This window comes from Patagioenas fasciata, chromosome 18, assembly GCF_037038585.1.
Source record: "Patagioenas fasciata isolate bPatFas1 chromosome 18, bPatFas1.hap1, whole genome shotgun sequence".
Lineage (NCBI taxonomy): Eukaryota > Metazoa > Chordata > Aves > Columbiformes > Columbidae > Patagioenas > Patagioenas fasciata.
In genome coordinates, this window is record NC_092537.1 from 13,482,880 (window position 1) to 13,507,437 (window position 24,558).

The 24,558-nt window shown below is 52.9% G+C and overlaps 2 protein-coding genes across 10 annotated transcripts in view; both read left to right on the forward strand.

Annotated features, from left to right (window-relative positions):
- The window catches only part of PIK3R6 (phosphoinositide-3-kinase regulatory subunit 6), a 49,230-nt gene extending 29,855 nt beyond the window's left edge, over positions 1-19,375 (forward strand). For 6 of the 9 annotated variants that reach the window (XM_071816431.1, XM_071816432.1, XM_071816429.1 and 3 more), the window contains 16 exons: positions 1,003-1,071; positions 1,549-1,681; positions 2,301-2,370; positions 2,762-2,945; positions 3,714-3,891; positions 5,517-5,603; positions 6,021-6,477; positions 7,587-7,686; positions 8,453-8,575; positions 9,086-9,196; positions 11,210-11,300; positions 11,991-12,061; positions 12,308-12,398; positions 12,862-12,932; positions 13,992-14,104; positions 15,434-19,375. In XM_071816431.1, coding sequence (XP_071672532.1) covers positions 1,003-1,071; positions 1,549-1,681; positions 2,301-2,370; positions 2,762-2,945; positions 3,714-3,891; positions 5,517-5,603; positions 6,021-6,477; positions 7,587-7,686; positions 8,453-8,575; positions 9,086-9,196; positions 11,210-11,300; positions 11,991-12,061; positions 12,308-12,398; positions 12,862-12,932; positions 13,992-14,104; positions 15,434-15,590 — 2,106 coding nt within the window. In that variant the 3' untranslated portion in view covers positions 15,591-19,375. Of the gene's footprint in view, positions 1-1,002; positions 1,072-1,548; positions 1,682-2,300; positions 2,371-2,761; positions 2,946-3,713; positions 3,892-5,516; positions 5,604-6,020; positions 6,478-7,586; positions 7,687-8,452; positions 8,576-9,085; positions 9,197-11,209; positions 11,301-11,990; positions 12,062-12,307; positions 12,399-12,668; positions 12,819-12,861; positions 12,933-13,991; positions 14,105-15,021; positions 15,396-15,433 lie in introns of those variants that run through there. The other 3 variants (XM_065852707.2, XM_071816433.1, XM_071816436.1) reach the window with 3 other exon arrangements.
- A 522-nt stretch (positions 19,376-19,897) lies between these two features.
- MFSD6L (major facilitator superfamily domain containing 6 like) lies at positions 19,898-24,410 on the forward strand. Its single transcript, XM_065852652.2, has one exon. The coding sequence runs from the start codon at positions 20,070-20,072 to the stop codon at positions 22,035-22,037; it is 1,968 nt and encodes a 655-aa protein (XP_065708724.1). The 5' UTR covers positions 19,898-20,069; the 3' UTR covers positions 22,038-24,410.
- The last annotated feature ends 148 nt before the right edge of the window (positions 24,411-24,558 follow it).

Consider the following 24,558-nt stretch of genomic DNA (forward strand, 5'->3'; position numbering starts at 1 on the left):
TCTGGAGCTCCGGGCAGATATCAGCTGATCTCAGCAATTCAGTGCTACTGATTTGATTGACCATTTGTAAAGCTTTGCTGCCATCAGTTCCATTTAACTCAGATCTGTCAGCACAGCAGCCCTGAAGAAAGGTACTAGGAATATCTTTGGGATGGAAACACCTTTCCCAGGTCTATCCAGGGGCATTCCTGTTGCTGGAGCTGTCAGAGCCAGGCTGCAGGCAGGGGCCAGGGCTGTGTGGGTTTGAGCATCCATCTGGCTGCGGGAGCGTCTCTCCTCCATGTACTCTCTGGTCCCACACCCACACCATGTAAAACGTGCTTTTTTCAGAGGGTTCCCAGTGGTTTTCTATTTTCACATGAATTTTTGTGACAGAAAGGAGCTTGTTAATAAGCTGTTAGAAACTTTCACCCGCTCTCTCCCACCATGACTACTGCGTATGCACATCACAGCTCTCGGTGTGCAGCCCACGCTCCCGCAGCAGCTCCACAGCCATCTCCAGCCCTGCGATGTGGTGGTGGACACGGCAGTGTGGTCCACCCCCAACCCCTTCCCCACGGCCTGGCTTGCAGGAGGTGCCCACCAGGCAGGACCTGTCTGCCCAGCGATGTCCTGCCCACCCTGATGGCCTGTGGAGGGACCCCAAGCCCCACCTTGACCTGGGGAGCATCACCCCCAGGCCAGGGCGAGTTCCTGTGCCCTCCCTGTGTGTCTGAGCCGCGGAGCAGCTGGGACCCAGCACATCCTTGGCCAAGAAGACAAAACAGTACCTGGTGTGGAGTTTCCTTCTCTGAGACGTTCAAACCCGCCTGGACTGACCTGTGTGATCTGCTCTGTGACCCTGCGTGAGCAGGGCTTGGACTGGGGATCTGCAGAGGTCCCTTCCAACCACAACCATTCTATGATTCTGTGATCCCGGGGGCCGCAGTGGCTCCCCCAGCTCTGGTCTCTGCTGCTGCCCATCCCAGCACCCAATGCTGACTGTGCCTTTTGGTCCCACAGGCAGAACGAGGTGACTTCAGGCATTACATCATTCCCTTGCTGCACACGCTGATGTACACCTTCATAAAGGTAACCTGCCGCTGGTTTCACTGGGGCAAGAGCCAGGGAAATTGGAAGCCACAGACCTGAAGCTGCTCAGCACCTCTTCCTGTGCCGAAACATCCCAGTAGCTGCCCAGTAAACACCTGGGACAACCATGGGTGGATGCTACTATGTATTTCCCAGTGTGATGTTTGTTGGCTGAGACACTGGCACTGGTGGCACGCATGGGTCCTTCCAGCTGACCCCCTTTTCTGGAGGTGCTGAGGTGCCGAATGGTGCAGGAAGCCACAACCTGGCAATAATGTATGCCCACAGCCCTACAGTGGGTATTACTGGAGGTTTCCAAACCATTCTAGGGCCTGGTTCTTCTTCAGATATTGCAATGAAATCCATACTGAATTTGGTGTAGCTCTGTGCCCTCCCACTCTGGGGTCTGTGGTGGGGCGAACACCCTTAGGGACCACTGGCTGTGGCATCTCCTGATCTGCCCCTTTCTTGCCCCAGGCTCCTGGCATCTCCGACGAGCTCTGCAGCAGAGTGTACGATTTCTGTAAGAAGCTGCTCACCCTGCCCAAGCCTTTCTGCACCATTGGTTTGGACTATGCCACCAGGCTGAAGATGGAAATGACAGCACCAGGTGTGAGACTTCTCCACTATGCCTGTGCAGGACTCGATGAATGGCTTTGGTCCTCAAGATGATCATGGGGACTTTGGGGGGTTCCATCCCTGAGCTGACCTTTGCCTAATGCACTGAGCCATGGCAGAGATTTCTGCATGGGGCTGGCCAAGTGCTTGGGGGTCTCAGGGTCTTAGGTTGGATCCATGAACCTAGGCCATGGCTGGGTGAGGGTGAAGTACATCTCTCCCGATTCAGAAACATCTTGTACTCTTCATACCCACCCAAGCGCTGTCCCTGATGTGGCCCCAGGAGCGGAGTAAGGCTCTTCCTCCTGCTTCCGACTCCGCTCCCAAGCTCATAATCCACTAAACAAAGGAAGGAAAATACAGGAAATAATCCTTGAATAGAAAGGGTTTTCTTTTTATGTAGCATGGCCTATCTTTGTCCTTGACTATTTTTAGCTCTAGGCCCAGTTCTTGGCTCCTTGACCTCATTTCTCCAGCAATGGGTGTTCTCTTGAGTTTGCAGACCCACCGCCAGCCTCCACAGCCGGGAGCCGTGCTGAGCGGCTCCTGTGAGCTGTGTTGTTATTTCTCACGCTCTGAATCTTCTGTGTTTATCTTCTTGCATTTGCTAGGTATGTTGTACCAAAGAATGGTCATTTCCGAACAAAGTCTTAAAAGCGACCCGTACCCTTATCAGGAAAAGTGAGTAGTGCCTCTTGAATGTGGTGTTACTTTCATTTCTTTTAGAACCTTTAAGTCTCATAGTGAAATCTGTCCTTGTCCTGTGCTCTGATTTAGTGTGGGATGGAATGGACAATTCGGATAGAAACCACGTGGCAGCACGTGGTCTTGGGGGATGCAATTTGGTGGCATCCAGTGCCTCGTTAAAATAAGTTTTGCACTGGGGGGAGCACATTCCTCTGATGTGTCCCAATTTATTTCTGTAGTCCTGGGAGGGAGGGAGCTTCCCTTGGCAGAGAGACAGAGCAGAGAGGGGGAATATCAGCAACCACCTTTTTTCCTCTGTATGGGTGTCAGTAACAGTCACCTCATCTCATCTCCCTTTTTCTCCCCATCTTCCCACCCCACGCAGGATTTTCATCTTTGCTGATCCCGAGCTGCTCTCTGAAGCCATCTGCAACGCGCTGGTCACCGACACGGAGGCAGCTCGGGTCTCACAGAGCCCCCGGGCATGCATGTCCTACGTGATCATCCATGCAATGCAGGCGGCCCTGGGTGAGGGTTGCGACATCAGCAGCTTGAAGAGGAGCCTCCAGGTAAGTGGTGCCGCTTCTGCAGCACCACCCACGGTTTTGCAATGATCTTGCTCTTGCTGAGCATCTTAAAGCAGGGGAAGGTATTTAGCAAGTGGAGAGACTCACCCCCCCAGCTCCTCACCGCTGTTCTCCATCCCCAGTAGCCCTGGTGATACTTGCAGGCCTGGGCTGCACACAGACCTGGTGTTAAACTAAAGAATTTTTCAAATATTAAGAGTTACTACAGCAGGACCCAGAGGTTTTGAATCTTCAGTTTGAGTCTTCAGTTCGGCACAGCAGAGCTGGGCTCTGCAGCTGAAATACAGGCTCTGTGAGCCACTGGTCATTGCAAAAACATCACAGTGGAAATGTTTCAACCAGTTTTCCCAAAAATTTCCTTCAAGGAGCCATGAGGCCACAGTGAGACAAACATCTGGTTCAGAAAGGCAAGTCTGCAGGGGCTCTCAGTGATTTCCACTCCAAGGACACCTTTGTGTGTCTGCTGTCCCCATCTCCTATGGGTCACTTGAGCTGCCAGCTCTGCTACTGACTCCTTGAGCTCATGGCAGCTGGAGCACAGTGCCCACCCACTGCAAACCTGCCTGTAAAAGTCTTTAAGCAGACAGCACAGCCAGCATCTCTCCTCCTCCAGCCTTTCCTGGGGAGAGGAGGACGTTTGTGTCCTCTGTTGTGAAAAAACATTACTGCAGGACTCATTTGCTCTCCTTCTCCAGCGGAGCATCGCCTCTTTTCACACTGCCGGGTGTTAATATCTGCTCCTCACGACAGGACATGCCCACGAGTGACCTTGAGCACTGGTTCCAGCAAGTGGTGTCGGCAGTGGAGTGTGCAGGAGCCGAGGCGAGCGCAGACCGCGGCCAGCACGCAGCCAGGCTGGAGAAGATCTACTGCGCCATCCTCAGCTCCTGGCAAGCGGGTGAGCTCCGTGCCAGCCGTGCATGGTGGGGTAAGGGAGCGGTGAAGATGCCCTTGCTGTTGCACTCTCTCAGCTGTCCATCCATCCCCACCTCCCGTCTGCCTCCCCAGTAGCAACATCTGCCACCAGGATCAGGTCCTTGCAGCCTGGCTCTTTGCAGTGACCTGATGTCCAGGGTGGCAAACTGCACATGGCACTGGGTGGTAGATTTATCACCTCAGGCAAGGGACTGTGGCAATCTCTGCTGCTAATTCGGCTGCCCCAAGGCCCAGAGACATAGAATCGTAGAATCATTTTGGTTGGAAGAGACCTTTAAGATCATCAAGTCCAACCATAATCTAACTCTGGTACTAACCCATGTCCCTGAGAACCTCATCTCTGTGTCTGTTCAACCCCTCCAGGGATGGTGACTCCATCACTGCCCTGGGCAGCCTGTTCCACGTCTCCATCATTTGCAAAGAGTGCTATAGATATCAACAAGGGGAGGTTGGACAGACTCTCCAGTGCTCTGTTGGTGTAAGATACATCTTGCCATGGCCTGGGCTGTGGAGACACTGTCACCACTCCCTGAAACCTCCTGGAATTGATGTGGTGGACAGTGGTGCTGCCGTCCCCTTCCATTGCTGGCGGTGCTGTGTTCCAGCCCGATGCCATCGGGGTTACAAGGGCTATAACGAACGTCCCCATCAATGTCCTCAGACACATGGTGTGAACTGTGGGGCTGTCATATGCAGGGACAGTTGGACTTGATGATCCTTGTGGGTCCCTTCCAACTCAGGACATTCTGTGATCCATCACAGCTTGTCACACAAATCTGGGGTAGACCAGAGGGAAACGGGGGTCGTGCTTGCCTCTTACTGGCTGCTCCTGGGGGAAGATCTCTGCACCCCAACCCCCTCCCTGGAAAGAGCTGGAGACTGTCCCAGTGCAAGGAGCAGCCAGTGGTGCAAGGAAAGGAGTAGGATCATCTCCTTTTGGTGGCACTGAGATATTCAGTTGTTTCACTGCTTCTCACAGAGCCATAATGGGTTAAAAATAGCCAGCAATGGTGTGGTCACAGAGCTCCCCTGTGTCTCAGCTGGGAATGCCGAAGGAGGTCCTGCCATGTGCGTTGGAAACCCAGTGCTTGAAGAATGTTTTATTTATTGAGCAACCCCTCTGCTTGCTGCAGTGAAGCCAGGTCCTTCACTTGCCTGTGCCTGTTTCCCCATCTTCATTCTTGCTTTCACTGATGGTGTAGGTGCCTTATTAGGAGGGGAGATTCAGGCTGGACATGAGGAAGAAATTGTTGGCCCTGAGGGTGGTGAGAGCCTGGCCCAGGTTGGGCAGAGAGGTGGTGGATGAACCATCCCTGGAGACATCCCAGGCCAGGCTGGACGGGGCTCTGAGCACCCTGAGCTGGTGAAGATGTCCCTGCTCATGGCAGGGGGGGCACTGGGGAGCTGGGAAGGGCCCTTCCACCCAAACCATCCTGTGATTCTATGATTCTGGCTCACTTTGTGAGAGCAGAGGTCTGTGATTACAGTCTCAGGTCAGCCCAGGAGGTGACCAGGGTGGCAGAGTCTCTCTCAGGAGCACAGCACTGGTGGGTATCATGTACCTGTGGGGGAAGACTGTCTGCTCCTGTGCATTACAAGCATCCTTATCTCCCCCAGGTGACGCTCCCCTGGGAGGGCTGCAGGGCACCCCTCTGCCCAACCCCAACATCAGCTTTCACCTCTGGACAGAAGACGACCAGCTCTGTGAGTGCCCTGGGGGCTGCGGCGAGTTCGAACAGTGTCTGAGCCTGGGGAGCCTTTGCAGAACGTGTCGTTTAGCCCTGGTTCTTGGGCAGTGAGTTTCACAACCATTGCACCAGCCTTCCTTCTGTGGGGTGCTGGGGTCAGGTCAGGGCATTAGGGGGAAAGAGGGGTGAAGGAGATCAGGGGAGGATCCCCGTGGGACAGGCTGCAGGGGATGTGTCCAAAATATCTGATCTGAGTGATACTGAACTCTCTCCGTGGTGCAATGTGAAATTGGACTGAAAGACTGACTCCTCTTGGACCCGCTGGCAGAGATATTTGCTCTTTGGTTTGCATGAGAAGAGGGAGCTGGGGCAGGATTTGGGCTCAACCCGGGTTTAGTTGTATTTCCCTGCTCAAGCTCCCTTCTGCCTGCAGGGAAGGAATTGGTGCTGTTCATCCGCCCACTGTCACAGAGCTGCGAGCCCAGCTGCCTAAGCCAGGACCTGGACAACTTCGAGATCCAGGACATTATCTCGGACTGCGAGTGCTGCGAGCAGACCCGCTTCTCCGTGCTCTCCACTGACAGCGGCATCGAGCGGGACCTGCCCGCGGCAGCCGAGGAGCCATTTGCCCCTTTTGGCACCGAGACGGAGCAATCCCGGCTGCAGAGGAAGGGTGGCATCAAAAAAAAGCCGTCGCCGCTGGAGAGTGTGGCTTTCCTGCAGGCTGGCTGCAACGGTCCCGGGGCAAAGTCCCCGGTGAGGCCACAGAGGAGACCGGGGACCCCCCCGGAGCCTGCAGCCCCCCCGCAGAGGCTGCGCACTGCCCGCATCGTGCTGCTGGGGGACGATCGGATCCTGGGGCGCCTGGCCCAAGCCTACCACTCCCTGAGGTACCCACAGCTGGTTTGGCTCCGGGGGCTTGGGGACAGGGAGGACAGAGCAGGGGCTTTGCTCTTCAGTCTCTTGAAGGAACCGGGACAGCTGAGGATGGGGTTGGGTTCCAGTGTCACCTGAGACAGGATGAGACTCACTATAGGAAAACCCTTGAGGTGCTCGAGCAAGTTGAGAGAAGGGAACGGAGCTGGTGAGGGGCTGGAGCACAAGTGTGATGGGAGCGGCTGAGGGACCTGGGGGGTTCAGCTGGAGAACAGGAGCTGAGGGGAGACCTTCTGATCTCTGAACTGCCTGAAAGGAGCTTGGAGCCAGGGGGGTCGGGCTCTGCTCCCCAGGAACAAGCGCCAGGAGCAGAGGAAACGGCCTCAAGTTGCGCCAGGGGAGATTGAGATTGGATCTGGGGAACAATTTCTTCCCCAAAGGGCTGTGGGGCATTGGAACAGGCTGCCCAGGACAGTGCTGGAGTCACCAGCCCTGGAGGGTTGGACAGACGGAGATGAGGTTCTCAGGGACATGGGGCAGTGCCGGGTGTGGGTTAACTGTTGGTCTCTTCCAACCAAAATGATTCTATGATTCTATGGGATGTAGGTGTTTTGCACCCACATGTGTCTGACTTCACCAGCTGCATGGCAGCATTTGGCTCTTTTGGCCCAAATGCTGCACACAGGGAGTTTTCCCCTTCCGTCCATGGAATGGGTTAAATGAACAATAGATGAGGCAAGAGGTTTTCCTATGCAAAAGGGAAAAATCCTAAAGAAAAGCTGTTTTCCAGCTGCCCCACCAGCTCACACAGGCCTGGACACCAACGTGGGGTGGATTGTGGTGCAAGCAGCAGCCTGGGGAGCAGAGCTGGTGCAGAGGGGCCCACTGGTCCCAGCTGGGAACCTGTCTGTGGACACCCCGTACCCCATCAGCTCCCCTTGATGCATTTGGGAACCCAGCGACATTAATGCCATCCTGTCACACTGGGCGAAAGAGGCATGCGAGGAGGGCATGAGCTGCTGTTGCAGAGCAGCTGTGACTCCTGGCACTGCCCAGCCTTGGCCAAGAACTATTTTCCTCCACCTTCCCCTTGTGACACAACTATTTATTTTTCCACTTCAAGGAAACGAGAAACACGGCGAGTTTTCCTGACTCCCAGGCTGAACCTGCAGTTCTACCACATCCCGGTTGTGACTGAGCAGACAAACACCTTGGCCACTGTGGTGAGTCTGGATTTGGCACCTCTGGGCGCTGCCGCCAGCTGCGAGGGGCTGACAGTGGTTTCGGAGAAAGAGCCGGGAGCTTTACAGAAGCTCACAGTGGTTAATTCCTTGTTCCTAGAACAGGGAGGATGGGGACCGAGACAGGGCAGCTGGGCTCAGTTTGCAGGCTGACTTTGGGGATCTGTCAGCTCCAGAGATGTTCAGATTGCTTCAGCCACCCTGACAGATGATAACTCACAGCCTAGAACTGATATTTAGTTTTGCTGCTATGCCCCAGCTGTAGGAGGATCAAGGGAGCTTTAGCGAAGGATTGATGCTTTCCTTACCTCCCAAACACTTAGGGGAAGTGGTCACTCCTTACTGAGGGCTTTGCCTTGCTTGGTCATGGGCCCAGTTTTAGTTCTGCGAGTCACTACCTTGCAGTTTGTCTTGGGCAAATCTCTTCCTCTTTGACATCGTAGAGACAGCGATAAATAAACAGTCACACTTCTCACAATATTTTAAGCTGGCCCAGAGCTGGCTGTGCGTCCTGACAAACGTGACAGTAAGAAAATGGGTATTTCTTTTCATTCTTCACCTGTTCTTGAGCACCTGCTAAGTGAATGCTGCAAGAAGTGTTTTGCCGCTTTCTCTGGACCACATGGGGAAAGGAGAGGGACAGGGGAGCTGCTCACGGGGCATTTGCACCCCAGCTCCCTCTGCCTGCTCTATGGCTCCTGGTATTTTCAGCCGTGATCGCACCCTGAGCTGTGTGTTTCTCCCTCAGGACCAAGCTGCCGCTGGCCAAGAGGAGCTCTGCGAGGTGGCCGCGTACCTGGGCAGGGCCGACCCGTGGTATGAGAGCAACATCAACACGCTGTGCCACATGATTCCCAAGCTGGCCACCATGGTATGAGGCAAACTGTCCACCTCCCCACCTGGCCCGTTTCCCAAATACGTCTGTGGTACCTGAGCGTGAGCTCATGCCCTGCAAGGCTCCTCCGTGGCCCAGACAGGGGCTTTCTCCCTGCAAACCCACCCTGGGGCCCACAGCCAGGAAGGTGCTTGTGGCTGATGCTGCCCCAGCCCACAAGACCCATTTTCTGCGATGGGTTTTTTTGGCCAAGGGACAGGAAATGGCAGATTTCAAGAGCGAAAATGTAAATGAGGCATTTGCTGAAATACCCTCAGCTCTTATTTCCCAGCAGTTTGAGCCACCATGAATAACATACAAAAAAGGCTGGTAGGTGGGTGCGAGCCTTCGCTTCTGCTATTCGCTTTGACTACTCGTGGCAGAGCGGCTCAGCGCTGCCCTGAGCAACAGCTCATTGCTCATTATTTATCTGGAAAGGTGTGAGGGTTAGTGGCCGTGTTTTTGAGAAGTGACTGTGGCTGATCCATAATGTGATTTGCCCCCCAGCCTTCCTCTCCGAGCAAACATCTTGTGACTGATCTGTTCATCACTGATGTGATCGCGTACTACGTCCGCATGGGCATCCAGCCCGTCTGCTTCCAGGTCTACGCTGTGAAGGTGGGTGCCATGTCTCTTGTGCCATGACACGGCCCTGCAAGGGTCTGCAGAGCTGCACAAAGTCAACAGGGTCTGGGGGCTTTCAGCAGATCTGAGCCGGGATCTCTGTGCCCCACAGCCACCCCCTCTTTGCCAGTCTCCTGGATCCTGTGACCCCTGTAGCACAGCTCAGCCAGCATCAGTGATCCCAGGAAGGCACAGACCTTCTGGAGAGGGGCCAGAGGAGCCCCAGAAATGACCCGAGGCTGGAACAGCTCTGCTGAGAGGACAGACTGAGAGAGCTGGGGGATTCAGCTGGAGAAGAGAAGCTCCGGGGAGACCTTAGTGCAGCCTTTCCAGACTTAAAAGGGACAGATAAGAAAGTTGGGGACAGACTATGTAGCTGGGCCTGTTGTGATAGGACATGGAGTGATGGTTTTAAACTAAAGGAGGGAAATTCAGGCTGGACATGAGGAAGAAATTGTTTGCCCTGAGGGTGGTGAGAGCCTGGCCCAGGTTGGGCAGAGAGGTGGTGGATGAACCATCCCTGGAGACATCCCAGGCCAGGCTGGATGGGGCTCTGAGCAACCTGAGCTGGTGAAGATGTCCCTGCTCATGGCAGGGGGGGCACTGGGTGGGCTTTGAAGGTCCCTTCAACCTTAACCATCCTGTGATTCTAGATTTCATCATGACACAGCTCAGCAAAGTGAACTTTGGAATTACCCCATAAGGGGACAGATTTCCTGCTCTGCTGGTCTCAGGTTTCTCAGGAGCTCTGGCACCTCCTGCTGCTTTGGATGCTGTGAGCAAACAGGAGTTTACTGAGTGGCTTTGCAAAACGACCCTGTACCTTGCAGGGGCTTTGCAGGGCTTCCTGAAACACCACTTTATTTATTTCCTGAGAGGTTTTCTCTGAAATGGTATCAGAGTGAGACCTGGCATTTGATACAAGAGCACAGAACTGCTGTATTTGGTCATGTAACATCAACCCCCCCATCCGCTCCTCTGGCAGTTCTCTCCCTTCAAAGCTCAGAGTAGCACTGATGCACATCTCTCCTCTTAATCTACCCATGGCCACTGTGGCAACTTATGGCAGCAGAGGAGCAGCCACTGAGCAAACTGTCATGTGGCTTGCAAAGAGCTGGGAAAACTTTGTTAATTAGTGGTAGAGCATCACCAGGACTTGAACTAGTAACATGTAGCTCATAAGCACTTGGAGCACCTAGTCCTCAACTTGTCTGACTGGGGATTTGGGTTTTTTGGTGAGTTTTTATTTCACTCATTTCTCCTCCAAGACAGACATCAAAAGCAAGCGAGAGTGGGTGACTCAAGCAGGGGAAGAGGAACTGAGTCCAGATGTGGTTTTCAGATAGAGGCACCTAACCTATCCTGCTGTCATACACGCTGTGATGCCGCTTCATCTGGAAACACCAAACTTGTTTGACCTCTTTGGCTAAGAACCATGTTGTTCCTCTTTGATTGTGGAGGGTTTTCCTGGAAGTGAGGGTCAAATCCTACCGGAGCTGGACATAGGACTAGGAGTGGTTAGGAGAGGTTGTCCAGGACCTCATCTCTGTATTTTGCCCAAAACAAGCCCATGGAAATAAAATTAAGTCTGAAGTGACCAGTTGATTTAGGTGTATCAGAGAGAAACCTTGAAGCTAAGCCAGCATCTGCAGTCAAGCCTGGGATGCTGCTGCCCATGCCCTGAGCTGCCTCTGGGTGGGTGGCTGGGAGCAGACCAATCTGTGAGCCCACAGTGACACCCCGTGGCAGGGGACACTGCCCGTGGCTCTGCTGGCCGGGTGCTGTGCCCTCCTGCAGGACCAGCCGTGCTCCTGGGCTGCAGGGAGCAGAGCAACAGCAGTTCTCCCCATCCCATGGGCCCCCTGGCTGCCACGAGGACGTCATAGATGCCCTTTGATGATGTCACAGCTGGGTGCTCTGGAGAACCTTTTGATGTCACCAGCCCAGTGTGACGTCACAGGGTGACTGAAGAGGAGCTGGTTTTGGAGATTTTTTCCTCTCTTTCAGATTTTCTTCAATGACCCGGCGCAGGAGCCGGCTGAGGATGTGTTCCTCACGGAGCTGCGCACCCAGGTGCAGGAGAGCATCTCCCCCAGAGGTGTGTGTGTGTCCCCAAGGTGTCCCCACAGCAGGGGCTGCCATCCTGCACAGGGTTGTCTGTCCCCAGCTCCCACTTGCCCTGTCCCTCAGTCTGCAGCCACCATGGCCATGCCATGGGGCACTGTCCCTTGTTCCTGATGAGCTGAAGGCCTCCCTAAACATCTCCATCTCCCTCTCGGGCACATGACACCAGGCTAGATGAGAGACCTTGTGGTCACTGGTTCCTGGTTTCAACCAGGTTTTGTAGACTGTGCCTTTGCTTGGCTCCATGACTCCCTGGAGTTGAACCAACATCATCTTTTTGTCGAGGAAACACGCCGGGCTTTACAGCCATCCCTTTGCCAGGTGGTTTCCCTGGTAGGCATTTGGCTTCCTTAAGTTGCCAGTGATGGGACAAAGGTGCTTGAAGACTGGACCGTTACAGAGGTCACAGCCAGCCCTTCCATCAGTGCACCCCCCTGTTGATCCAATGCATGTTTGCCATTGCAGTTGTGCACAGACCCTCAAATACATCTGTCTCACTGGACCTGTTAAGTTCACAGAGCCTCAGCTCCCATAGGCGAGGAGAGGAGGGTTGATGTGCCAGACCACAACTCTTGCATGACAGAGGGAATGGCTCGTCCCATGGAAGGAGCACAGACAGGCAGGGTGGGTGAAATCTCAGTCCTACCCTGTTCCCTCCTTGCAGACTTAAGCACGACCAAGAAGAAAACGACCCTGGATGGCCCTGGCATAGATCTCACAGTAACATATAGAAAGGTAAGTAAAGGAGGCTCTTGGCAGCCCGAAATGTCTCTGCTCACAGGGATCCCTAGCATAACACCAATCTCCCAAAAGGAATGCACTGGCCCTCCTTTCCTCTGGAACTGCACTCCAGGAGAGGCCAGAGAGTTCATGGTAAACTTTAAAAGCCTGGAAACTAATCCAGCTTTTGTGAAAAACTGCCCCAAACCTCTCCATGTCCAACCTCTCTGCCAGGGTGAATTAACAGAGCCTTTCCTGCAGGTTGTGGTAAGTGACCGGGCAAAGGAGCTGGAAATGTCCCTGCGCTCCACAGGCCTGGTGATGAAAGCCATCCCTGCCAATGAGGCTGAAGGTGAGTTCCTCCTGCTTGGAAGAGGGTTTGCTAAGTGTTCTGGTGCTCAATAGAGTAAATCTGGCCACAGTCCTTAATGCTAATTGTGCCTGGACTGTGAGGGTGAATCAGTGACGTGCATTTAGGGCTGTTACCACAGGCTGTGGTTGTGTGTTTTCATGTGAATGATGTGCCTGGGGCTGCCTGCAAGGTGGGGTTCAGCTTAACCATAATCTAGGCTTGGCAGCACGTTCCTCTTGCTGCAACCTTCCTCTTTCACCTTTCCCTTAGCATCGCTTCTGAGGTTTCCACCCTGACACGATCCCACGCAAACCCTTACCCTGTGGAGCTTGCTAGAGTCGTCTTCTGCCCACCCCACGGAGCTCGGGCTGTGCCCCCACGTGTGGGACCTGGCAGCGGCCCCATGTGAAGCTGAGCTGAGATCCTGCCGTGGCCTATGGCTAACGCGCTGCTTCTGTTGCAGACTTGGTGTATCTGAATGTGAGCATCACGGAAATCATTAAGATCAACAACTTGTCAGGACGATCGTTCTCAGTAAGTAGCCATGGATGCTCACAGCCCTGGCGCCTGGAAATCCCTTAACAACAGTGAAAGGGGAAACACTATGGGGAGGAGAAAGCTCTGGGGCCACCCTACTCGGAGTGTTTTGCAATTACTTCCCATGGAAAAGTCTAGATTTTTGAGCCAAAGCCCCAAACACCAACTTGCTGCTCAATGACACATTGAATCCTGTCTCAGGAGATCGTGAAGGACTGAGCTGCTGCTGGGATGGTTCTGTGAGCACAGGGATGAACTGGAGAAATAAGGCTTTGCCCTGGTCATTGTGGCTCCACCTGGGTGCAGGGGAGGGGCTGTAATTTTGCGATCAACAACTCCGTTAGCTCCACACCTCCCCAGGCCCCACGTGTTGGTCCCCACAGAGGCCATGAGAGTAGAGGTGACTGGAGAAATATTTTAATGAAGCATAACCAAGAAGCAGGAACTTCAAAGAGTCTACTTACCAATTCAGAAAGAAGGATACGAAAGAAATGGGACTGAAAATTTGAGTTCCTGTGCTTTATGTTTTACATGAGAGTTCAAGTAGACCCCAGAGGACACGCTACCCCGTGCAAATGTGTCACTGCAGTTTGGGTGGCATTAAGTATTATTGTACCTTGGTCATTTGGGTCCTGGAGCCTCCAGGCTCTCAGCTGGTATTTTTAGCTAGCCAGCACACTTTTGCTTATTTTCACCTGAATTTTGGAAAAACAAGGTACTGCAGGCCATGCTGCCCACCAAGATACACCACGGCCTTGGAGAACAGGCCATGCCCCACATCAGACATCCTAAACCTTGCAACCTGTGCAAGCATTGCCAGTTTGGAACGTTTGCCCTTGCAGAATTTGACCAGGTTGTGATTACAGAAAAAGGACAAGAGAGACAGTTCCCTCCTTAAAGACGTCACCTTGTGTCGCATCTGAGGTTAAAAAAAGAGGGAAATGTCATCATTTATCCCTTTCACACCCGCTATGCCCACACCACCCAGCACCGCGGAGCCCAGGAAAGGGAAGTGAGACACAATTTCACTGGGCTCTTCCTCCTCCCTCACTCCAGGCTGTGGCAAACAGGTTGAAAACACGCAATATCCAGATCAGGAGCACAGAGCAGAGGCCCTTCACGGTGTGTCTGGACAAGGACAGCAGAAGAGCCTACAGGAACGTGATCAGGTGAGAATGTCACATGTGCCAGGCTCTGTGCTTCTTGCCAGTGACCTTGCATCCCTCCCTGGAAGGGCTGCGAGGTGGCTGTCATGGTTTAACCCCGGATGGCAACCAAGTACCACACAGCCGCTCGATCACTCCCCCCGGTTGGATGGGGGAGAGAATCGAAAGGGTAAAATGGAGAAAACCCATGGGTTGAGATAAAGGCAGTTTAACAGGTAATGCAAAAGCCACATGTGCAAGCAAAGCAAACCAAGGGATTCATTCACTGCTTCCCATCGCAGGCAGGGGTTCAGCCATCCCCAGGACAGCAGGTCTCCGTCACGTGTAATGGTGGCGTGGGAAGACAAACACCGTCACTCCAAACATCCCCTTCTTCCTTCTTCGCCCCAAAATATATACTGAGCATGATGTCATATGATACGGGACATCGTTTGGGTGACTTGGGGTCAGCCGTTGCATCTGTGCCCCCTCACAATTTCTTGTGCACCCCCAACCCACTCGTGGTGGGTCGGTGTGAGGAGCAGAAAAGGCCTTGACGCTGCCTAAGCGCTGCTCAGCAGTAATTAAAAAAATCTCTGTGCTATCAACACTGTTTTCAGCACAAATCCAAAACGTAGCCCCATACTAGCTCTGATGAAGAAATGAACTCTATCCCAGCCAAAACCAGCACAGTGCTGAGCTGTTTCCCAGGGAGTCCTAGTCCTGACCCTCAGATGTGACAAAAAACCCATGGGCAAATACTTTGCATTTCCAGGGAAAGCAGAGCAGAGCGGTGCTCTCCTGCCTTCGTGGGTTTGGGAGATGGTGTGAGAAACAAAATGGTTCTTCCATTTTAAGTAAGGTGCTGTCGTTAGGACAGCAGGAGGATGGATACCTCCAGGGACAAACTGAGACCTTCGATCTCCTTCATTACATCACAGAGCTGATGCTTTATCACTGACTGCGTCCCTCACCGTGGTGTCTCAAGCATATGAAGGCAGAAGGAATTCAACCCTGTGAAAACAGCAGGGATCAGTGTGCTTACAGTACTTGCAGTGGCATATGATGTGTTGGAAGCAAACAGACAGGTGGTTTGTGGTCCGCGTTGAACATACACGAATTGTGAATTTGTGAGCATCATACTGAGCCAGGCTAAGGACACTGGTTTTGTGTTCACATCAGTTCATCTTTCCAGCCAAAACTAGTTGAAAAAGCACAAAAACAGCTGCACATCTCAGTATAACTGGCGCCCTCAGCAGTCAGTGCAGAGAGCTGATGTTTAGTTTGAGATCAGACTCGGGTCCTCGAGGGCAGATTTGCATATGCACTGAACATATTCTTGTGCTTTTGCAGCGTGGAAGTGTCTCCTTGCCTAGAGCCCAGCTACTGTTTGCAAAAGACAAGGACAATGAAATTCAGTGTGCATGAAACAGAAGATGTGGGGTTTGTGAAATACATGCCCAAGTCTCTGCTGTTGCCCATCAACACATTTGCAGGTGTCATACAATGAAGAAAACAAGAAAAAGCTGGTGTGAGAGATGTGATACTGGGTCATCGCAGAGGAGATGGAAAAAGAAAACACACTAAAAGCTGGCAACAGTGATTTTACAATGGTAATGGCGTAAAAAGCTGCAAGGGCAGAGGCTGATAGGGCTCAGGGAGGACAGCCGTGCCCTGCTGAATGCCAGTGATGAACACAGCAACACCCCCTGCCAAGGGATGGAGCGCTGCTGGAGATCTGAGTTTCAGCCTTTTGCACAAGTCAGGGCAAACCTTCCAGTGTCTTAATTTCAGAAAGACTGAGGAAAACACAGCTGTGGCGATGCTGCTGGCTGTGCTTGTGGATCACAGAGCAGTTGCTACTGGTATTATTTGTTATGGTGATGTCTCACAGCCTGGCAGGGTTCTGCACAACAAACTTTTAATTCTGACACAGGGTGATGTTTTTTGGGCAAACCAGCAATTATTCCCCTGGCTGAGTTGGGAAACCTCATTGTAAGCCTGACCACAGCTGGGAGAGCACATTGTTTTACACGGGTGAAAACTTGCTGTTGTTTCGAAGAGACCACACGAAGTGATGACGAATGGTGGGAAACAGGGACACAGGAAATCCAGTGCAGTATTTGGCAGTGATGAACAGGGCAAGAACAGCTCAGGCTGCCTGGGCAGTGGTGTGGGGTATGCTCAGCTCTGAATGCTGTAGATCTGTTTGAAGAAGAAACCTTTGAGTGGACAACGGAGGCTGCACCACAGCTCGTTGACATCTGAGTCGTGCATTTGAGCTTACCTGGGATTTCACTGTTGTTTGACCCTGCAACCTCTTTGCGTCTGGTTTGGAGCCTCACGAGCACTGGTTGTGTTCCTCCAGCTCTACGTCCCGGGAGCAAACACCTACAAGCCCAGCATCGGTGAATCTCCTTGCAGCCCTGCTTTGGTCTGTGCTGTGGAGGTAAGAGATGCAGAAGAGCAGAGTGGTGCTCCTGGGAACGGTGGTTGGGCAGGATGCCTGCAAGATTTCTCCGTTCCTCACCTCTGCTGCCACCACAGTGTAGAAACCCTCCCCTGTTTGCAGATGGGCCAGGTGAGCAGCAGCCGCACAGCTCCTGCTTCCAGCCAGGCTCAGACTAACCCGGTGTTAAGGATGATCGTGTAGAAGGCACCTGGTTTCATCCCAGCTTGTGGCTTACGGAAAGAATGGAAGAAACACAGTGTGTATTTGTTGACTGAATGTGATCTGGGGTGTCTCTGGGGAGTCTTCGCTAAATTCACATTGGAGAGGATCTGGGGGGATTCCTTCTATGACACTATCATTTTTTTTATTCTCTCAGCTCCCAGATAGCTTGTTACCTGGGTTGCCTTCACTCAGGATCAGGAGCCAAAAGAAAGTGTCCTTTAGCTTTGTCTGTGTGCATAGCAGCTGTACCCAGTCATCCCTGGCTGTCACCGATGGGGAGTCCCTGGAGCCAGCTCTGTGCTACAGGGGGATGCTGACCCAGCTGCGGTGGCACTGCCAGACCCCTGTGCTAGCCCCGATGGCTGGGGACAAATCCACCTCTCTGTCCTGTCCGTGCCGGGTCTGCCCAGCCCTGGGGAGCCGCAACCTCTGGAGAGTCACCCCTGTTCAACCCCCCACACCTGGGACAAGGAGGCCACCTCCAACTATTCCAGTCTGGGGTACTGGGGAGGAGTGTCCCTTCTGCAGAACTGCCCTGAGCTTGTGGCTTCTCCTGGCTGATCAGGCCCCATGGAAATCTTTGCATCTCTTGCCACATGCACAAGGCTTTAGGATAAGGAATTACTGGAGAGAGTTCAGGGAAAGCTACAAAGATGCTGAGGGGTCTGGAGCATCTTTCTTATGAGGAAAGACTGAGAGAGCTGGGGCTGTTCAGCCTGGAGAAGCTGTTGGATCCTATAAATGCTGATAAATATCTCAGGGTGGGTGTCAGAGGATGGAGCAGACTCTGTTCAGTGGTGCCCAACGCCAGGGTGAGGGGCAATGGGCACAGACTGAAGCACAGGAGGCTCCATGTGAACATGAGCAGAAACTTGTTTGCTGGGAGGTGCCAGAGCCTGGCCCAGGCTGCCCAGAGCGGGTGTGGAGTCTCCTTCTCTGAGACATTGAAACCCCCTGGACCCACCTGTGTGATCTGCTCTGTGACCCCGCGTGAGCAGGGGTTGCACTGGGGGATCTGCAGAGGTCCCTTCAGCCCCACCAGCCTGGGGCTCTGTGACTCTGTGACCGTGGAGGAGGGTGCATAAGGGAAGCCTCTTTCTGAGCAGGGTGGTCCCAGCCATGCTGGATTCCCCATCTCTGATGGGAACCCACCCACAGTCGAGCCAGGAGCTTTCTCGCTCTTGTGGGCTGAAATCAATCCCAGCCTCCTGCCGCAGATGGGGGAGAGGAACCCAGCGCTGCCACCTCCTCCCTTGGTGTACACAGGCGAGGATTCACCTCTCCTGTCTGAGGAGGCTTCTGCTGATGAGTTTCTGGGATAAGGAGGGAGAAACAACGATGCCAGCATCTGTTTCAAACCTTTGCACTCAGCTCTGGGAGGCAGCTGGCTGGTGACCTCAGCCAAACACTCCTGCCACCAGCGATCCAAGATACTCTGGGTAATTCACTCACCCAGGCCAGGAGTGACAGTCCCCATCCCCCAAACCCACCCCTGTGATTAGCGTTGTCCAGCTAATGAAAGCTGCAGTGAGCTCGTATCTTTGTTTATTGGCGCATCTGTAAAATAATCAGCCATGTCACTTCAGCCTGGTCACAGAAGTGACACTTGGAGCAATGCAGCTTTTTCCTGAGGGGTCTAGAGCTGCACTAAGTACAGCCGAACCCCGGGAGCAGCTGCTGCAACCACGCACCGGCTGCGCCTTCACGTGTGTCGTTACCTGTGCCGGACCCACCTGTGTGACCTGCTCTGTGACCCTGCGTGAACAGAGGTTGGACTGGGGGATCTGCAGAGGTCCCTTCAGCCCCCACCAGTCTGTGGTTCAACTCTCAGATTTCCATGGTCCCCCTCTTTTCCAACCAGCATTGGCTGCTGATTTCCTGCTCTTGTCCCACACTGTCACCTGGCACAGGTGGCACTTTCGCTTTCTGTTCCCAAGCTCAAGGTTCACTCACTTTCACTGTGAACATACCGTGCAGTCCAGACCAGCCGCTGCATTACACTACTGTCGGTGGGTGATAGGTTATTTAACAGTGTTTAAAGCCTCCGGGTCCCAAAGAAATATTTCATCCCATACCAGCATCAACAGTTGAAAGATCACGTTGGGCAACAGCAACACAGCCCTTTCCTAAGGAGGCTGCCTGGAAATGCTCGCAGACGTAGCCTTTTGCTCTTGGCTGAGCCAAGCACAGTCCTTGAGCTTTAACATCACCCCACAGGAGTCACAAAGCGGCAACATCTTTCAGTTCTTCCGTGCTGTTTTTTGCCTCCATTTGCTCACAAACAACAAATCACTGATGCCTCCAATGCCAGACTTGGGCAGCAAACATTTGGGCCCCGAAGGAGGCTGAAGTTTGCCAGGATGCTCAGAAACAAGTCACTAAACGCCAGCTTGCACCAGCTGGTTTCCTCTGTGAGCTGCTGCGTAGGGTGACACTGGGGTAAAGGGGTGACCAGCAGCTCCTCACACCTCTGCCTGCTTGGGGCTTCACTGGGGGGTTGTGTCCCCTGACATGTCCCTGGCATGTCCTTTGGTGTGTCCCCTGGTATGTCCTTTGGCATGTCCCCTGGCATGTCCTTTGGTGTGTCCCCTGGTATGTCCTTTGGCATGTCCCCTGGCATGTCCTTTGGTGTGTCCCCTGGTATGTCCTTTGGCATGTCCCCTGGCATGTCCTTTGGCGTGTCCCCTGGTATGTCCCCTGGCATGTCCTTTGGCGTGTCCCCGGGCACACAAGGCAAACGCTTACACAGCCAAGAGACCGTGCGCTGGGTCGGAGCGTGGTCTGCGGTGTCCAGAGTTCCCTCTGTACAGTTGTACGTGATGTAGATGCAGTGTAAGTTATTTGTACAGGTGTCAGTGATGGTCTGCGTCAGAAGGTGCAGTCCTTTTAATGCCAATTAAAAAAAATAGAAAAAAAAAAAAGGCAGAAACTGTCAGGTTTTTTGGTTGTTTGGACGTTTTGTGTGCATGTGTTTTGATTGGTTTTGGTTTTTTTATGTTTGCATGTGGCTGGGGGCTGAAGGGGCCGGGGTTGATGGGGGCTGAGGGGGCTGAAGGGGCCGGGGCTGAGACGGCCGCCCTGAGGAGCCTGCAGCGCGGAACGGGGCGGCCGCGGCTGTTCCCCTCCCGACCGGCAGGCGGCGCTGTCCCCCCGCCCGCCGTCTCCTGGCAACGGCGCGGCCCGGGGGTGCGGCAGGTGCAGGCCGGGCCGGGCGGGCGGAGTCCCGAGCCGTGCAGGTACGGTCACCGCGGCCCGGAGGGGTGGGAGGATCCCCGGAGGTACGTGGCCGCCTCCCGAGGAGCATGCGGCGGCGCCATGGGCGAGCAGTGGGACGTCGGGCGGGCCCTGGCGCTGTCCGGCCTGTTCCGCCTGCTGCAGGGCGCGGGCCGGGCCTGCGCGGCCCCGTTCCTCACGCTGTACCTGCGGCACCTGGGGCTGCCCGCCCCGCTCGTGGGGCTGGTGGCCGGAGCCAAGCACCTGGCGGCAGCGCTCTGGGCGCCCCTCTGCCCCCGCTGGCCCAAGGGCCGCAGGAAAAGGCGCCTCCTGATCGCCGGCTCCCTGCTGGGCTCGGCGGGGGCCAGCCTGCTGCTCACCCTCATCCCGCCCGCCCGCGGGGACGTGGGAAACCCGGGGGACAGTTACTGTAACGCCAGCCAGCAGCCGGGTGACCCGTGGGCCGCCACCGCGGTGCCCAGTCCAGCCACGAGCAGCTACAGCGCTCTGAGCATGAGTGCTTTTCCGAACGCGAAAGCTGCATCAGGAGAAGCGGTGGAGGCGACTGCCGATGCTTTGACAACGAGCAGAAGGCCAGCGCTAACCAGTTCAGCCTTCCAGGGGTTTTTTGGCCTGATAGATACACTTGAGAAGAAAGGCAGTGGGGTTGGTACAAAGGCAAACGACTACTCCGATGGTCCCTCTGGCTGGACAACTGTGAAAGCAGTTAACCAGGGGACACGAGAACCAGAAATGCTTGGTTCCTACAGACCTCCCTCTCATGGACTCAAGAGGGAAACAAGCAGCCAGCATTCTGCTGCAATAGATCTTGTTGATAATGCTGAAGAAAGCCTTTATACTACTAAAAATAATGAGCTTTCTGTGTTTAAAACAACTCTTCCAACTGCTGGAGATGCTTACGTGTCTGGAAGCCTTTCAGGCCACCAGAAAGATGCTCAGGATGTCAGCTTCGAGGCCATGCAGAACATCTTTCAGGACAAAGAGCATCAGATATTTCTTATGGTGCTTGGTGCTGTTGTGCTTTGGGAGCTGTTGGCTACTTCTCTTGAACGGACAGTGGATGAGAGTCTCTATGAATATCTTGACTTCGTTGACGCGACCGACAGGTACGGCAAGCTGTGGATTTGGAGTTATGTGGGTGCATCTGCAGGCGCCTGCAGCATCGCCGTATTCGTGGATCAACTGAATTGCTTCCTCAGCAGTGCAGTTGCCCGCCTCGCTGTCCACTTCTATGGCTATGCGCTCCTGATAACGCTCTCCTTGCTTGTCACTGTCTTTTTTCCCATCCACGTTCCCAAGAAAAATGACCGCCTTAACAAAACCGCCAAAGCCCTGGCCCTGCTGTGGAGCGACGGCCAAGCGATCCTGTACGCCATCACCATCTTCCTGGCCGGCGCGGCTGGCTCTGCCGTGCACAACTTTCTCTTCTGGCAGATGCAGGACCGAGGCAGCAGCGAGCTGTACATGGGGCTCTCTGTGGCCGTTGGGCTACTTGCCGAAATGTTGCTTTATGTCTTCAAAGGGAAGTTGCTGAGGACTTTCTCGAGCAGCAAAGTGGTTGCAGTCAGCCTGAGCCTCCTAGCAGTGCAGCTTCTGTGCTACTCCTTCCTGTGGGCTGCGTGGCCCGTTCTTCTCATCCAGGTTTTATCCGCCTTCAGTAGCGGTGCTTTGTGGTGGGTGGTTAACATGAGGGTGGACGACGTGGCCACTCCCGGCATGGAGAGGTCCCTGCACGCCGCTCTCCAGGGCCTCTGCTACGGCGGAGGAGCGAGTTTGGGCAGTTTCGTGGGGGGATTCGTTGTGAAATACTTCAGCCTGGCAATTCTGTACAGGGCGTGCTGCGTGTGCCTGGTGCTGTGGCTCTTCTTGTTCTTAATTGTCCAATCTAAATTGCCACGGCAGAAAAAAATTAATTATTCTCGTCTCCTGGCTGCGGATTCCAGTGATATGAGTGACTCTGACGAGGAGAACGAGAGGGACTGGCTGGTAAAAGCGATGAAGGATGAAAGTTTTACTAGGAATTGGTCACAACAGCATGGGATCAAGTGATCTGTAATTGGATGTAGGGGGTGGAGTGGTCAAGTGATCGGATGATGATGCCCAGAAATGACCATTAATTCTAAAGTGCTAAATATATATGGTGTATATCTGACAGGACAGATTTTTATGTAAAAAAAATTTATAAATCTTTTTATTTTCTTAATTTATAGCACTCTTATAGTAACTTTTCCTTTTTAACTTAATGATTTTGCTTCCAAAATCGTAACAAGGTATTTCAGGTATACATTTGCTGAAATGAGCGTAGCTAAGTTTTTAGTGAAAGAGCAAACTCAGATTGAATTCTTGCTCACCAGAGCTGATGCTGTGGAAACTGTGAGGAAAAGCTGCCACCTGTACACAACCGAATGAAAAATGTTGTAATGCTAACAGCACACAAAACATTTTCCAGGTGCTATGTCTGTGAACTCCTTTCTCTGAATAGGGGAGATGAATTTAAAAAAAAAAAAAAAGGTTTATTCACTCTACTTTGGTTTGTAAAATCAGGTTTTGCTGCAGATTGTCTTTTCATGTTTTGGGATATAAGTAGGCTTCTGCATCGGCATCTGTTGGAAGAAACCAGCCGGTGCTGCCCAGATTCAGCAGAGCAGCCTGCTGTGTACCTAGGGTGGCACCCGGGCGTTCAGGGTGACCAGGACACAGCCTGCCCTCCTGCTTGGAGTGACATAGGGCAACGTTCACCCGGAAGGAACTTGGCATGGGCTGAGTTGATCTGATTGCTCCTCGCTGGGCAGCCCTCTTCTCACAGTTCCTATTTAGAACTAAATCCACATCCTGATCCTGGAAGATCCTCGAGCTGCCTTATCTACCTTGCCTTAACCTCAAAAGCACTCAGATTTCAACACCTCTGCAGTGGGTAAGATTTTGCTTACAAGTGAAGAATTAGTGGTCTGATCTCATTAAAGGATGTGTCAGACCTCAAAGAGGGCGGGCGGAGAAGCCTCGAGCCTCCCAGTCCTTTCAGCTGCCATCAAAAGCTGCTGGTGGTTTATCAGGTGCTTCCTCGGCCAAGTGCTGACATCACTCCTTTGCAGAGGGATAGATTTTAATAACACCTTCCTAATTTCATAGAAGCCATGAGACAGCTGCAAAAAGCAGAATGTTTATTGAAATGCATATTTAATATGTAATATGTAAGTGGCGTTGCAGTCTGTCACCCTGCTGCATTCTGGGCTCGGTAGCAAGCGGTTGAAGACAGAGAAATGCCGTTTAAGGTAATTTTTTTCTCTGTATGCATTGATTCCAGATTATCTGTACATCAGATGCTTTCAGGGCAATTAGCTCACTGTTTTCCTGGCACAAATCACTGCGCCGTGCAGAATACTCTACTAGAATGACTCTATCTATAGAATTGTCCTCATGCCAAGAATAGCTGGGGCTTTTTATTAAGATGTTACCTTCTCCCAGGGATTCAAACTCAAGTTGAGAACAATTTTATTGTCAAGAATTTATCCCAGCCTTATTATCGTACAATACCTCAGGAGCTCTAATTACTTGTTAATAGAGACTTGAGTCTTGAGTAACAGAACTGCAAGCAGCACATCCTGGAGCCGTTCGTGCTTTTGTGAGGTGAACGCTGCAGGAACAGCCGGAATGGTTTAAAATGCGGTTGCTTCTTTAGCTGGAAGTGACCGCCCTCGTTTGAAGCCAATTAAATGGGTCATATCTGCTCTTTTTGTCTGCTTCAGCACCAAATCAGCTGTTGTAGTTCCAGTTTTGTGAAGAGGAACCTTCAAATGTGTGTGTGCAATCCGTCCTGTGACCGGGAGGGAGAGGTGACAACCTCTGGGGTTGGTTTTGGGTGGCTCAGCCACTGCCACTAAGAGCAGGGAGGATTTAAGGTATGGCCCAAAGCTTAACTTCAGTGTAATAATCTTGCATAATATTGGGGGGGGGGGGGTGTTCAAGTTATTAATCCAATAAATACATTTGTTGCTGATTTGAGGGAGAATCATATTTATACAGTTTGAAATATGTTCTGAATTACAAACTGCTGTGGAAGCGGACGTGGCAGAGGGCTCATGCGCTGAAGAAATTGCACTGATTTGGTTAAATCATTTTCTTCTGGGAACTGTGTAACCCTGCAGCATCAGTGACTCGAGTTCTCTGGTGGTCCCAGCCCCCGCAAGCCGAACGGGTGAGGCGGGAGGTGCATTTACGCTGTCGTGTGTGAGACTGCGCGGCTTTATTGTTCTTGCAGAAGTCAGAACACGCAAAGGAGTTGAATGCCATTGGGAACAAGATGTGAGTGAGAAGAACCAAACTGCCTTTGGGGAAAAGGGTTTCTCATGATGTACTCCCAGCCACGTCAGCGGTTATTTTTGCACTCCTTTGCAACCGTTTTCCAATAAATTGATGTCAAAAGTTCTGTTTCCTTAAGTTTTTATACTTAAGTGGCAATTGTAAGGTTAAACATTATTATAAAATCACAGAAGATTTTACTGTTTGCCTTCTTTATGGTGAACTCCAAGCAAATTTCAGAGGCTTCTATGTAGAAATACTTCAGTCCAGG

What these genes read in the sequence shown, in the direction of transcription:
- MFSD6L (XM_065852652.2), top strand. Translation starts at nt 20,070, where the DNA reads ATGGGCGAGCAGTGGGACGTCGGGCGGGCCCTGGCGCTGTCCGGCCTG.